General features: G+C 37.9%; 1 protein-coding gene and 1 long non-coding RNA gene across 6 annotated transcripts in view; one reads left to right on the top strand and one right to left on the bottom strand.

Annotated features, from left to right (window-relative positions):
- The window catches only part of LOC140512357 (cilia- and flagella-associated protein 43-like), a 193,199-nt gene extending 183,776 nt beyond the window's left edge, over positions 1-9,423 (bottom strand). Inside the window, exons 1-4 of one of the 4 annotated variants that reach the window (XM_072621506.1) lie at positions 8,484-9,420; positions 7,131-7,384; positions 4,251-4,347; positions 180-347 (exon numbers count right to left, since the gene is read on the bottom strand). In XM_072621506.1, the coding sequence (XP_072477607.1) occupies positions 180-347; positions 4,251-4,347; positions 7,131-7,384; positions 8,484-8,542 (578 nt within the window). In that variant the 5' untranslated portion in view covers positions 8,543-9,420. Of the gene's footprint in view, positions 1-179; positions 348-4,250; positions 4,348-7,130; positions 7,385-8,483 lie in introns of all 4 variants that reach the window. The other 3 variants (XM_072621516.1, XM_072621512.1, XM_072621508.1) reach the window with 3 other exon arrangements.
- The window catches only part of LOC140512388 (uncharacterized), a 209,785-nt gene extending 198,941 nt beyond the window's left edge, over positions 1-10,844 (top strand). Inside the window, exon 5 of one of the 2 annotated variants that reach the window (XR_011969759.1) lies at positions 10,041-10,844. This is a non-coding gene — a long non-coding RNA (uncharacterized lncRNA). Of the gene's footprint in view, positions 1-5,515; positions 5,844-10,040 lie in introns of those variants that run through there. The other variant, XR_011969760.1, reaches the window with a different exon arrangement.
- The last annotated feature ends 3,426 nt before the right edge of the window (positions 10,845-14,270 follow it).

The raw sequence follows: 14,270 nt of genomic DNA on the forward strand, positions 1-14,270 counted from the left end.
TATTAAAAAAGAATGTTAAAAGTAAATAAACAATAAATTTATTCTTTAAAAAGTTTCAATAGGCATGGTACTTTTTAAGGGAGGGTATCATTAAATAAAATTTTAAACCACTGACAATATTGGTGCTCATTGTAAATTGATGCAAAGGAATGCCTTTGTTTTATTTTTATGTTACTTACTTTGGTTTAAAATAATGATCCTTGTTGCATTTTTCAATATTCCATATAGTTACAAAAGTTTTATTGGATAAACACAGTTGATGCCAGTTCTTGGGATTAAAAGTCATCTGGCTTACTTCCATACCTGGTTGTGATCTTCTACATAAAATAACATTTGTTTCCCAATTCCTTAAAAGAATAAAAAATCATTTTATGAAATAACAATAATATTATAGCTAATATTTATATAGCACTTCCTATATGCCAGGCACTTTACAATTATTACATCATTTGATCCTTCAACAATCCTGAGAGGGAGCTACTATTATTATTTCCTGAAGTTGTGACTTGCCCAGGGTCTTATAGCTTTTAAGTCTCTGAGGCTGGATTTGAATTCAGATCTTTCTCCCCCCACGTCTGGTTCTCTAATAGTATACCACCTAGAAAAACATAAATTATACTCAAATATCATAAAAGTATTGTTTAGCTATGTATATTAGTATTGATTACATTACATTAATAAGCTTATAAATGTTTTAATATGATACACAATTTTACTTTGTGTGTAAACCAAAATAATATATTTTTAGTGCCTTAAGTAATGCCAGAGTAATCCATACCCATTAGTTTTCATTATTAGAATCTGAATAATACTTGTAATCCAAACAGGTAATTCAGCCGAACAGACACCAAGACCAAAATGTCATAGTAAAGAGATTAATTATTGATATAATCATGCTTATGTTTTTAGATGTCTAAGTAGTGTATATATATATATATAGTATACATATAATATATATACACATATATGAAAAGAGAAGCAGCATGGTACTGTTAATAGGTCAGCCTTGGTGTCATGAATACCTGGGAGCTGCATCAGTGTACATAATTTTCACATAGGTCTAGATTTTTTTAAAAAGGGCATATGACTGACTCTCCATTAAAACAAGGTATTAGTAATGCCTAATGACCTTTCATTCTCCAGAATTTTTATGATGGATTTATTCATTATTTGGTCAATAATTATTTATTGAATACTTACAAAGTGCAAGTGTCTATCAGCGACACAAAGATGTATAAACCAATCTTTCTGCTGTATCGGAACTTAGTCTAGTAATGTTTGTTCCTAATAAGTTATGTTAACTGCTTTCTTTGCTCCTGCTCACATACTATTGAATGGACTTCAGGGTCACAGGAGTGGCAACATGGTGGACTCTATATTTTCTCTAATCCCCTTGACTTTTCAAACCACTCCAAAAGAGAAATTTTGAATCAAAGATAAACAACTTCAGTTGTTTCCATGGTCTAGGACATCAGGGACCCAAAACAAAGTTAAACAAACAAACTTGAAATGCAGGAATTGATACTCTGAGTAGACCCTGAGTGGACTCAGCACCCTTCCCCCTAGCTCCCACACTACTAGTAGTGATATGGCACTAGCACACCTAACAACAAGACACAGGCTTACATCAAAACCACTCATATACCTTGGTCCCCACTCTTCCTCTTTCTTTGTAGCAGAGATCCCAGCTTTAGACTGAGGAAATTTCCTCCTGCCTCAGCAATCAGCTTAGTCCAAGCCCCTCCTTAGTAAAAGCCTGCTGGGGGCTGCAACCTGAAAGCATCAATGCTGCAGATCTCTGGAATGGCTCTGAACTACCAGTGTCAGAGAAAGCAGGCTTTGAACTGTTGGTGCCAGGCCAGCAAACTGAACAATAAAATGAGTGGTACAGGATACATTGTACATGTGGGGAGCTTTGCAGTATTCCACCAAGCCAGAAGGAAGACCACAATATCCAGCTGGGTCTAGTTATGACCACCCAAAAGTCAGCTGAGGTAGAGACCTTGGGAACCATGAATTTGCTCAGTATGGGAGAAGGCTGAAACACTTAATATTATAAATTCATGTCATTGAATCTTAACTGGAAGTAGTTAAAATGATCTCATCTTTCCTCTAGTTTCTCAAGGCACACATTCCTTCTACCTGTAGGCTTAGAACTTCACCTCATATTTCAAAGAAAAAATTGAGGCCATTCACTAATAGTTTCGCCTTTTCTTTTCTTCTTTATCTCACATCACTCAGAATCTTCCCCACTCTCTCCCTCGCTCCAGTCTATTTCCTTCTATATATACCCTCAATTCCACCCCCTCCCAATTTCTCAAGTTTATTGCATTTACTGTCACCCTGTCTTATTTTCAAGCTCTTCCTGTCTGCTGGCTCCCCTTATCTAAAAGCCACCTGATGTTTCCTCTATGTTTAAAGAAAACAGAACACATACCTCACTTGACCCTTCCCTTCTCACTAGCTGTCTCCTTTTGCCTTAACTCCCTTTGGTGGCTAAACTGTTTGATAGTCATCTTCATTCAGTATGTCCCCTTCCTCTCCTCTCATACTTTTCTAAACAGGCAACTAAAGCTTCCCTCTCCACAGTTGCTAGTGATCTCTTATTTGACAAGTCAAATGGTCTTTTCTCATACTTCTTGGCCTCTCTGCAACATTTGACCTTATTTCTTTTCCCAGATACTGTCTCATCTCTGGGTTTGGGGAACACTTTTCTTTCCTGGTTCTCCTGCCTGTCTGCTTAGCCACCTCTGCTTCATCAATGTGATGATCACAAATACAGGTATTCCTCAAAGCTCTGTCCTGAGTTCTCTTCTTTCCCCTTACTATTTATTTCATTTGGTGCCCTCATTACCTCCCTTAGATTCAAGTCAACAAACATTTATTAAGTGTGTATTATGTGGCTAAACACTGAAGATAAAAGGAAAAGTAAAAAAAGTCCCTTCTTTCCAGGAGCTTATAGTTAAATGGGTGTGGAAAGGCAACATGCAAACAGGTAAGTACAAATAATTTGGAGATAATTTCAGAGGGAAAGAATTATCATTAAGGAAGATTGGAAAAGGTTTCTTGTAGAAGACTGGGATTTTTGCTGAGGCTTAAAGGAAGCCAGGGAAACCTAGAGGTGGAGAGGCGGGTGGTTCAGTTATCCTCTTTACGCAGTTGATTCCTAGATTTGTACATCCAAATTCATTGTCTCCTGCACCAGTCTCATATCATCAGCTACCTTTTGACATCTTGAACTGGATGTGCTATAGGCATCTTTAACTTAATATGAACAAGATACAACTCATATATTCAATTACCTGCCCCCTCTTCCAAGCTTCCCTGTTACAAAGGAGAGCACTACTGCCTTGCTGATGATGGAAAGGCATCAACTGCCTTCCTTGCAGAAGATTTCCATTTACCTTGGATATAGCTTGTATGCAACTAGTTTACATTTCTCTTCTGCTAGAATAAATGTTCCTTGAGGACAAGGACTTTTTCTTTTGTTTGAATCTCCAAGACTAGGCAAAGCACCTGGTACATGGTAATTGCTTAAAGCTTATTGACTAACTGAATAATGTTGCTGGACCATTACTCTTATAGAAAGAACTTTGGATTTTAAAGATCTATATCTTTTTACATATATGCATGTTTGTGTGTATGTTTATATGTATGTATGTATATGTACATATACATACATATACACAATATATGGACATACATATACCCATAGATGTGCGTGCGCGCACACACACACACACACACACACACACACACATATATATCTATATGTCTATATATATCTGTATCTTGTATCTCTCCTCTAGACTTTAAGTTCTTTGGAATCAGATATGTCTTACTCAGATTTACTATATCCAGAGTTTAACACAATAAATTGTACTTAATAGGGCTAATTTTTTAAAATAATAATGTTATTAGTCCTAAATTTAAAATTTGTTATTCTCCTCATGCTTTGTGATGCTTCTGCTGTCTCCCATGTTCCTTTCAATGGCAACATGTTAAATTAAACAGTCAAAACTCTTTCTGAAAACTTTGTTCTTTAAGAGGTCCATGTATTTGACTTTTTAAAACCTAAATTATAATATTTATAATATTCTCTGAAAATTGTTTTAGATTCTTATGAATAATTAAGTTTTGTTATATCTCTTTTACTAACTTAGAAAATCTATTTCTTAAACCACCAATGGAAAACATTAAGACTGTTTTCTCCAAGTGAAAAAAAAAATGTGCTAGATATTGAAACTTACCAAAGTGTCACTTCATGTTCTGGAATTTCAGAGTAACTAGCCAGGTATATTCCACAGTAACTAAATTCAAGTAAAGTGTAATCCAACTGAGCATTTCCTAATGCAGAAAATCAGATCCATGTTAGGTATGTCTTCAAATCATTTCCCTTTTTCTAAGTTTTAATTCTCATTTTCTTGTGCCATATCAAATACTCTCATATCATATGTTTGACCTACATTTTCCCCTTTTCTCAGAAATGACTGTAGGAGTAAAAATGTTAAAAGTTATTTTTTAAAAAATAGACACATGATCAAAAAAAATAAATATTGTTATCTCTTCTAAATGTCTGTGAAGAACTAATCCTTATAAAATATATTTACTAAGATCATTTCAAATGACAAAATATTTCTTTTTACCAATTTGATACACATGTTTTGGTGTGTGTATTTATTATATGTCTATATACACTCACATATTATATATATTTTAAATTCATCTATTGAATCATTTATCAACATATAAAATATCAATATAAATTTTGCTTTCTAAACCAACTTTTTCTTAAGTTAGTAACCATTTAGCAGAGCAAAGAATGTGACACGATTGAACTATGGGACCAGAAAGGCAGTCATTTCAGCAAAAGGAGAAAAGCATTCTCTGTCTGTCTCTCTGTGTCTGTCTGTTTCTCTGTCTACCTGTCTCTGTCCTTGGCCCTGTCTCTGGCTCTGGTTCTGTCTTTCTGTCTCTCTCTCTGTCTCTCTGTCTCTGTCTCTCTGTCTCTGTCTCTCTGTCTCTGTCTCTCTGTCTCTGTCTGTCTCTCCCTCTCCTCTTCTCTCTCTCTCTCTCTCTCTCTCTCTCTCTCTCTCTCTCTCTCTCTCTCCCCCCCCCCCCCTCTCTCTTTCTCTCTCTTTTTCCTGCACATTGCAAATATAAAGCAGGAAACATTTTGGCCCTACTGCTGCCATTTGGTAAGTAATCATCATACTACTGTAAAAAACCTTCTAAAGCTTAGAGAGAACACAGGACTCTTCCTCTATCGCACAGAAATAAAGCCAGTTGGGTCAAGTATTATAGGGTGTCTTTTCTTTCAGATCTTTGAATGTTGTTCCCTCCTACTGTATTCGTGAGTAAGGGCAGGAGGGAGTCTCTTGTGCTCTGCATGTTGTCAAGCTGCCCTTGTCTTGGACACAGGAAATGCCAAAGAGATTGGACTATGATGGGTCAATGTTACAAGGTTAATGACATATACTTGATGGCACCTTTGTCCCTATTTCTACTCTTTTAGGATGTGTCTGTGTCAGAGGACCAGGGACCATCAGTCATCAATAAGAAGAAATGCTCCCCATTATCGCTTTGAGTTTTTCCTCCTTCTGTAATTGTTGATAACCTGTCCTATAGGGTCACAGATCTAAAACTGAAAGAGATCTCAGAAATCTTCTCTTCCAAGTCCTTAATATTGCAGAAGAAGAAACAGATGCCTAGAGGATTCCAACACAAGTTGGAATAACCAAAGGTCAGATTTGGACCCAGGTCCTCTGATCCAGGGCCTTTTTTCCTCCACTGTGCCACACTTACCTCAAAGATGATTAATTAAATTTTATAATACCAACTTACTCCTGAAACTTTCGTATTTGGTGGATATTTTGAGGCCTCAAAACAAGTTCTCCTAAACCAAGGTTCTCACATTCTTATACTGATCTAGAAGGATAAAGCTGCTGCATTTATGTTTATAAATTTATTTTACAATAAATTTAAAGCATATTTTAGATGATTTTTCCAATTAAAATGTCTTATAAATGAAATAGAAGACCGACATATTGATAATACAAATTGCCTATAGAACCACTTCTTCTTGCATTTTAAAGGCCTAGAAATTTCTAAATATAAATGGATGAGAAGACATTTGCCATGGATAAATATGATAACTTCGGTTTTACTCAATCTGAAAAAAAATAATAGAGTTGTTTTGTGGAAGTATGCTGAAACAAGTCTTTGAACCTGAGGATCATAGGTTTTGGCTTCAGGTGAATAAACAATTATCTGCTTTTTTCAAACAAAATGATACAAATTTTACTACTAGTTCACAACATTATTTGTGTAAAATGGATTTTTCACTATTTTAAAGACAAATCCCAATCCTGATTAGTGGTTGAAAAAGATTTATAAGCTCTTAAATGCTTGAAAAAGTATCTTGCATTATTGCCAAATTATTTAGTTGGTTCTTTTAAAGATGAATACAGTATAAGGTATGTCATAACTTAATATGTTGTGTTCCAAATTTCTTTATAAGCCATTTGTAAGGAATGAATTTTTTTCCCCATAAAGAACAATGTCATAAGTTATGGTTAGGTTCCTAAGCCAAGGCCTCCTTGTACCTGAACTATGATAGATAGATGAAGAGATAGATATTAGATATATTATATCTTAACTATATTGTACTAATAGTAACTCTAAGGCTTTAAGTTCCTGAACCCCTTTTAGACTTAAGCATTTTTTTCAAAGAGAAAGAAGATGGAAGAAGGGCTATTTGTCTCTCTTTCTCTCTCTCTCTCTTTCTCTCTGTATATATATTATATATGTATATATATTATATATGCATATACATATGTCATTTTTATGCTGTATAACTTCACCTAATTCTTTTTATCCATAATTTTGGATAGCTGCATAAATGTCAATTCAACTACATTTTCAATAAATCATAATAAAATATCACCTCTTTGAAAAAGGCATTCTGAACACTTCTCCAGTTCAGTAATTAAAGCAATTCTTAATGTCTGGATTGCATCTCTAAGGATATGTTTTTGAAAGTTTTCATTTCTTCAAAAAGAGTAGCTTAGATTGTTAAGTTTTTATGACACTTCTTTTCAATTCCAGAATGAATAATTCTCATATAATACCTTTTAATTTTGCCCTTTTGGTCAGTGCAGGGAAGTTGTATATGTAGATGGAGGGTTTAAGCTTCCGATCTGAAAAAGCCACCACTTCATAACGAATATTAGTTGCCACAGCACCCACTTTTCCTTTCATACACTGGAGAACAGTCTTTCTCTCTTTTTCAATATTCATAAAAATTAAAAAATTCCCACAAGCATAGCAAATTGTGGTGTTGTTGATAAATGCAATATTCTTCACAGGGAATCCCTGCACCCATCTTTGGGAAAGGATACATTACTATCAATAATTATACAGATTGAATCATTTAAAAAAAAAGAAAGGATCATCAAAATATTTTTAAACAGTTATGCCATTCCCTTCACCTAATGATACATTTCTGATTTTTTTTTAAAAAGGTTTCCCAAAGTTTTCTGCCCATCCAGATTGTATCCTGAATTACAAAATTTTAAACACAAGTCTTCAAAGATGGGCCTGGATAATAAGTGAATTTATATTACTTAAGTAATTCCTCTCTGGTCACCACTGGGAGAAACTAAAAACTGACAGGAACATTTGTATTTAGAGATGAAAAGAAAGAGGAAAGTATGAGAGAAGAAAGTTTGGTTCTGATTATAAAGTATATGCAGTTATTCACCCTCTTTTATAGCGTACTTTCAAAAACAGGTATCTTTTTTAAAAAAATACTAATAATGTGGAAGATATGTATGTTAGCAGATAAAAGAATCGTTCTTTGCTGCCTTAAGTAGAATGAAAAGTTAAACATGATACAAGTGAAACAAGAATTCACAGAAGGAAAGGAATGAGGAGTTTCATATAAGAATGAACTGGTGCTAGGCTGCACACATACAACATATCTTACAGAAACGGTGCAGTAGGGGAACCATTTAAATGTTTAAGTTATGGGTTGTCTTGATTGAGCAAGAAAGGAACAAATGAAAGCTTGGGTAGAAAAAAAATCAGATATGTATGAACTAGAGTTAGATACACCAAAAATACATGCAATAGAGTTAAATGGAGACAATTGTAAAAGCTGTCTTGCACTGAGCCTATTTACATGCACAATCTTAAGTGGTGCGGTCAAAGATTGGAGGGTGGGAGTCACTGGGAACAGAGCAGAGCCATGCTTCCCTGGTGACAGTTGATCAGAAGTGGGAATCAGCAAAAGAAAGTAGAAACTGGAATGAGCATCTCATTTGGACGAAAACTCAGTGATGAAAGGGTAATAATGCAGTGGAAAGGCAGAGTCATAGGGAGCAGCAGAGGTCAAAGGACAGAGTAGTCACTTTTGTTGGAGAGAAAGCCTCATAAGGTATAAAGAATGGAGCTGGGAGAAGGCGGGAGGCAAGTCAGAGCACCTCACAGACAGGGTTGCGCTCAGCGTCTTGTCTGATGCCTCTTTGTCTTTGCCGCTCATCGTAGCTGGAAGTGTTCAGAAAGAAAGAAACTCCAAGGAATCGTGAATCTCCTTCTACAAAAATGCAGCCATCAACCGCTTCTGCCTTCGCTACCAGCAGACGCGGTGCCGACTGTTTGCATTAGTATCCAAGAAACAGTAACCCTGGTGCCTATATTCGTCCAGTCACTGGGGTGATCGTCACAGTAGAGGGACGAATGGAAAATCGAACTTCAGGGGTCAAACGGGAGGGCAATAATGGATGATCAAGGAGAAGGCAGGATCACAAGGAATAATGGGGGTCAGAGAGAAGTCTGAGTCAGGAAATAACGGCTAAGAGAGTAAAGGATAAGTATTTGAGAAAAAGCACCTCTCTCCCTCAATTCTTCAGATAGTTCTTACGTCTAGCAGTATGTTTTTACAGTCAAGGACCCAAATTTGTTTAGCCATTCTTTGCTTAATGGGCACAAACTGTTTCCAGTTACTACAACGAACATGAAGGGGCTTTGGAAAACCCAAGCTAATTGGGGGAATACCTGGACATCTCCATTGACAGGGGAGATGGGGCGGGAAGGGGATGGAGCGGTGTGAGGTGTGAGCTCCAGGCATTACGCATTCAAGTTATGAACGGGGAAAAGCTATAGGTAGCCCAATTTGGCTGGATCTTAGCGGATGTGTTAAAGGAGGAGAGATGGGAGTCAAGGCAAGACAGTTACAACAGTACCTCGCCGTCAACCGGTTGGGTCCATTGCGCAAACTAGTAGCGAAGGGAGGGGGAGTATCCAGAAAGGAGCAACGTGCTGAAAAGTCAGAAGGGCAGTCATTCAAAGCACTGCCTTAATGCGGAGAAGAAAACAATCTTCAAGCTTGCTGAGCTCGCGGCGACACCTGGGCTTGTTAAGAAGCCCTTTCAGGGGCAGGAAAAATGGAAAAGCTTCTCAGCACTCAAGTTATCCCACTGATAGTACACACAAATAGTGGTCACTCTGGCCATGAATTGTCCCAGAGGAGTACGGAAGGGGGACCAGGAAAGAGGTGATAAGGAAAATTAGCTTTTCCTAGGTAGAATTCTTTCTCCAAAGGGTCACTGCTATCCTCAAAAGGCCAGCCCAAGCCCTCAGATATCTCGCAGCAGCTCCCTTCGCCCCTACCCCGGCTCTCCGCACTAGTGTATGCATATTTTTCCCTGGAACCAGGTTCAGAGCTCCGAGATTCTTCTCTCCTCATCACTCCCTGTCCTTTGCTCCCAGAAATTCCTGGTGCCCTAGTCTTGCTCTTTGACTTTGTGGATTCGTCTTCACTCCACCCTCGCTTTCTAATTCATTCTACAGAGACAAGAGTAGTTAATTGAGGGGGTCCCCAAGAATTTGATTGTTTAAGATGGATGGATGGACTCTGTGAAAAGGAGCCACCACCCACTTTGCTTAAACGCGATCAGACGAGGCTCTTCTTTTAACCCCCTCTCCTTTTTTTGTCTTTTCTCTTGCAAAATTCTCATCCCTCTCTCCCCTTCTTCCAGCAACTAATAGTGCCTTTGGGATGAAATGTGAAGAGCTGAATTTACTCTCGTTCATGTGGCTCAAGAGAACTCCTCGACCCCGTCTCTGCCTCAGCCCTAGTGACAGAAGCTTCTTGGCTCAAGAGATGGAAGCAGCTGAGGCAGTGGTGGAATATCTTGGGGAATCACAGGACAGTTAACACGTGCACCTCCCCGTGGTCCCAGAGATCACACAGATTTTTAATAAGGTAGGATTTGAACTCAGGCTTTGACTCCAAAAGCAGTCTGGCTACTGTGCCATCTAACTGCCTGCCAATATAATTATATATTTTTTGTAATGCCACATATTTTTTGTTATGCACTTAACATTCTGAGATGGGGGGGTCCTTAAGGCTTCATCACACTGCCAAAAGGGTCCGTGTCACAAAAAAAAGATGTGCCTGTGCATCTTGGATAAAGAGGATTATCCCAGTGGTCCCCTGACACCTGAGAGTAATAAAGGACCAGAACCATAAAATGGAGTAGAAGACGACCTGTGCTTTGACCTTCTCTATTAGCCTGAGTAATTCAGTCAGTGCCTTTACAGCAGAAAGGGGATTACCTCTTCAGCAAAGGGTGTCTGCCTTTTGGGCAGAGTCCAAACTAGAGTGCCATTACCAGTGTTGGTGTGTCAACCTCAAGGAAGTTCCAAGTTCAGTTCCCTTGCAAGAGGAGATCTTATGGTGAAGGAAAATGAAGGTTTTATATGTTTACTATAACTATAATGGGCTCCTGTGAGTCCTTTTGGCATTCTGCATTTTCTGTAGGGCAAAATAAAGGTCCTTCTCTACCCTATTAAAAAATGGTTTTAATTTTAAATGCTTATATGGGATCTGGGGACCCAGTTAGTTATCCACTAGGAAACCTAGATATAACTATATTTTGAGATTTTCCAGAGAAAACTGAGTGTGAGCATAACAAGCCAAAAAAAAAAAAAATACTAGCTATCAGAATTAAGTCCTAAGATTAAACCCAGTTTGTGTGAGCCAGATCATTTTGGGGTCATGGGTTATATAGTTTATGGACTCTCAAACATTTTTTGATCAATTTTTTATTCTTTTTCATTCCAAGGAAAACTGTAAGCACAGGGAGGGGTTAAAAAGAATACATTTTCAGTGAACATGCAGGTGGTAAGGGGGGGAATGTGAATTCCTGTTTGTCATTCTTCTTGAAATCAAGAATACAGTTCATTCTCACGATCCACAGTGATAGGGTCTAGGAGGGTTACAATGGTTATTAACCATTCAAGAAATTTACAGTCTATTAGGAAATATACATAATAACTACAACATAAAATATGAAATGATAAATGTATAAAAAGATACAAAATTAAACCAAAAGCACAAAAGGACTCTAGTTTTGGCAAGCATTACGTTTTAGAGGATCAACCAGATACAATATATGCAAATATAGGTTTGGGTTGGGTTTTTTGTTGTTGCTTTTTAGAACAAATTATTTTATAAAAGTATTTCCACTAGTGAATTCTTATTAGTACATCAAAAAATTTAATTTACATAAATTTTATTCATCATTTTTCAGCAACACATTTTGTAGGAAGTGAGATATACCTGTCTTCTTGCTAGGTATTAAAACCTGGGTCCCATAATAATAGTACTCCTTCCAGAATCTTAAAAAAAAGACAAAAGCTGATCTGGGACCATGTAAGAACTTGTCCTCAATTGTAGCCTCTGGTAAAGGGGAGTGAAGGAATATTTCATATCCCTTGAATAAAGTAAGTTCACTCTGTCCTTTTGGTGACCTCTCAAGGAACATAACATGCGCGAGTTGGCCATGCCTTAATGTTTTGGGAACTAGCCACTCCCGGAACACATAGATAATACTTGGAGGATCTGGCTAGTCCTCCCAGTATATGAATTAATTAGCTTATATCTTGTGGCCCCGTATGATATGTCCTTGACGAACAAACACCTGCATTCCCATGGCCATGTGCCTGACCAGCTTGGAACAGTGTGTGGAGCCATTGGCAAAAAGCCTTCTTTGTCTAGGTCCCTATAAACTCCCCTTGCTTAGTGCAAGTCCTCGGAATCTCACCCATGGAGAGGACGCTCTGCCTGGGACCTCTTTGCTCCCAATTCGGACCCTGAATGCTGTATCCCGGGATTCCCCAGCTGATGAAATTCAGGCTTTGGTGCTCCCCGAATTGGTGATGTTTTTCTATTTCCTCTTATATCTATATTAATATTGCTATAATTATATTAGTATTAGGCTATATTAATTATTTCTGCTGTAGCTCTAAACTTTTCATGCATTTGCCTTTTCTGTAAATCAATAAAATATCCAGCTTCTTCTTCTCAAATGTGTCTTATTGTTGGTGCGAATCTGAACCATAAATTTCCTCAATCATACATAATTGGACGAATCCGAACCCCTTTTGAAATCACAATACAGGGAGAAAGATAAATACAACATGACATAAATTGAGTAATGCCTATTTAAACTCTAAACCTTAAAACTCATCACTACGCTAAGATGAAGATCTAAGTTTGGTTCTGACTCTGCCATGCACTAGCTGGATGACACTGGGCAAACCACTCAACCCCAGTGAGCCTCAGTTTCTTCATTTATAAAGTAAAGATAACTGGTCTACTAATTTACAGAGCTTTTTACAAAGTAACACTCACATATAGTTTTTTGTAACCCTAAAGCACCATTCAACATAAACTATTTTGGTTCTGTCTCCTAAAGAATGCTGTTTCAAAGAAAAGGTAAAAATTCTCACCTCATCTCTTTGCTCACCTCAGAACGGGTGCCCTGGTGTTAAATTAAATAGAGAAATAAAACCTACCATTGAAGTCTACTGCTAAGATTTTGCATGGGCATCAGCCATCAGTGTTGGAAGCAATGAACTGTTTTTCTTGGTGGGTTTATGGGAAACGATTTGGATTAACAAGACACCAAGAAGAACATGGAGCAGTGAGGGAGGAGGCAGCAATGGAAGATACTAGAGCAGCACCCACCTCCTCCAAAATAATTAGGTAACAATCTGACACCCCACAACTACTGCAACAAATACGGATGCTTAACAGGAGGGCCTGTAGGTAGTAAAAACTACAGCAGCCCAATGATGCCCTACATCAGGGCCAAGACTGACACTTCCAAAGTGGGACAGGGGAGAGATGACCAGGGATGGCACGACAACCTCTGTCATGATGGTCTTCAGGCCATGGCAGGGACAGGGAGCCCACAACAATTTTTGAGAGACTGTTTTCAGGATCCATGACATGACATTCACCAGTTTTATGGCTACGTCTCCTGAGTCCATCTTTACTCCAAGCATCAGGAAAGCTCAGGAAGTATGAAGAGGATCAGGTATTTTACAAAGATGCCTGCTGAGAGGGTCTGATTTCTTTCTCATTCCTGAGGTCATAGAGAGGCCCTAATTAGTTAGGAAACTGAACATTTCTAAGTTGGAGAACTTAAAAATTACAGATACAGAGAATCTTACAGAAAAGGGATAATGTAGGAGAGAAGAAACGCTAGGTAGAAGGAAACTCTTTCTAGGATATAAAATCTGTGGAGGATTTTTATAGAGATTTTTCCAGACTACAACTCTTACAGCAGACTACAACTACCACAATCACTAGAAAACTTAAGCAATTTTTAAGCATCTAAGAATATACCATTTTATACAATAGATTCAATTGCATTTGAGGTGGCAGAAATTTTTTTCTTCAAGAATAACCCAATATAAGGAGAATAAGAGTCAAAAGGAATTTAAAGTTGACTGCATCTAGTTTCTTAACCAAGACAGGGAACTTATATCACTGCTAAATTATTTCAACAAATGTGTGTGTTCATTCTTTGTTGCTGAAGAAAACCATGCCATCAGAGAAATAATGACATGACTTGCACTTGACTTTGTTTTGAGTGAGGGAGGCTGTGCTGTGCAGGTCACCAGCCTCACGTCTCTCCTCCAGAGCCATCGGAATCCAGTGACCAGATATTCATCAGGATGACTGGAGATGACCCAAGATGAGACAATTGGGGTGAAGTGACTTGTCCAAGGTCACATAGCTAGTGAGTGCCAAGTGTCTGAGGTGAGATTTGAACTCAGGTCCTCCTGACGCCTGCACTGGTACTCTCTCCACTGCACCACCTAGTTGCCCCAGATTTCAACAAATACTTCTTAAATAAAAGAAATGCTTGGTGGTCATTTGACTTCTGCACCTGTCTTTTGAGGCAGTGAATCTG

This window comes from Notamacropus eugenii, chromosome 1 (assembly GCF_028372415.1).
Source record: "Notamacropus eugenii isolate mMacEug1 chromosome 1, mMacEug1.pri_v2, whole genome shotgun sequence".
In the NCBI taxonomy this organism is placed as follows: domain Eukaryota; kingdom Metazoa; phylum Chordata; class Mammalia; order Diprotodontia; family Macropodidae; genus Notamacropus; species Notamacropus eugenii.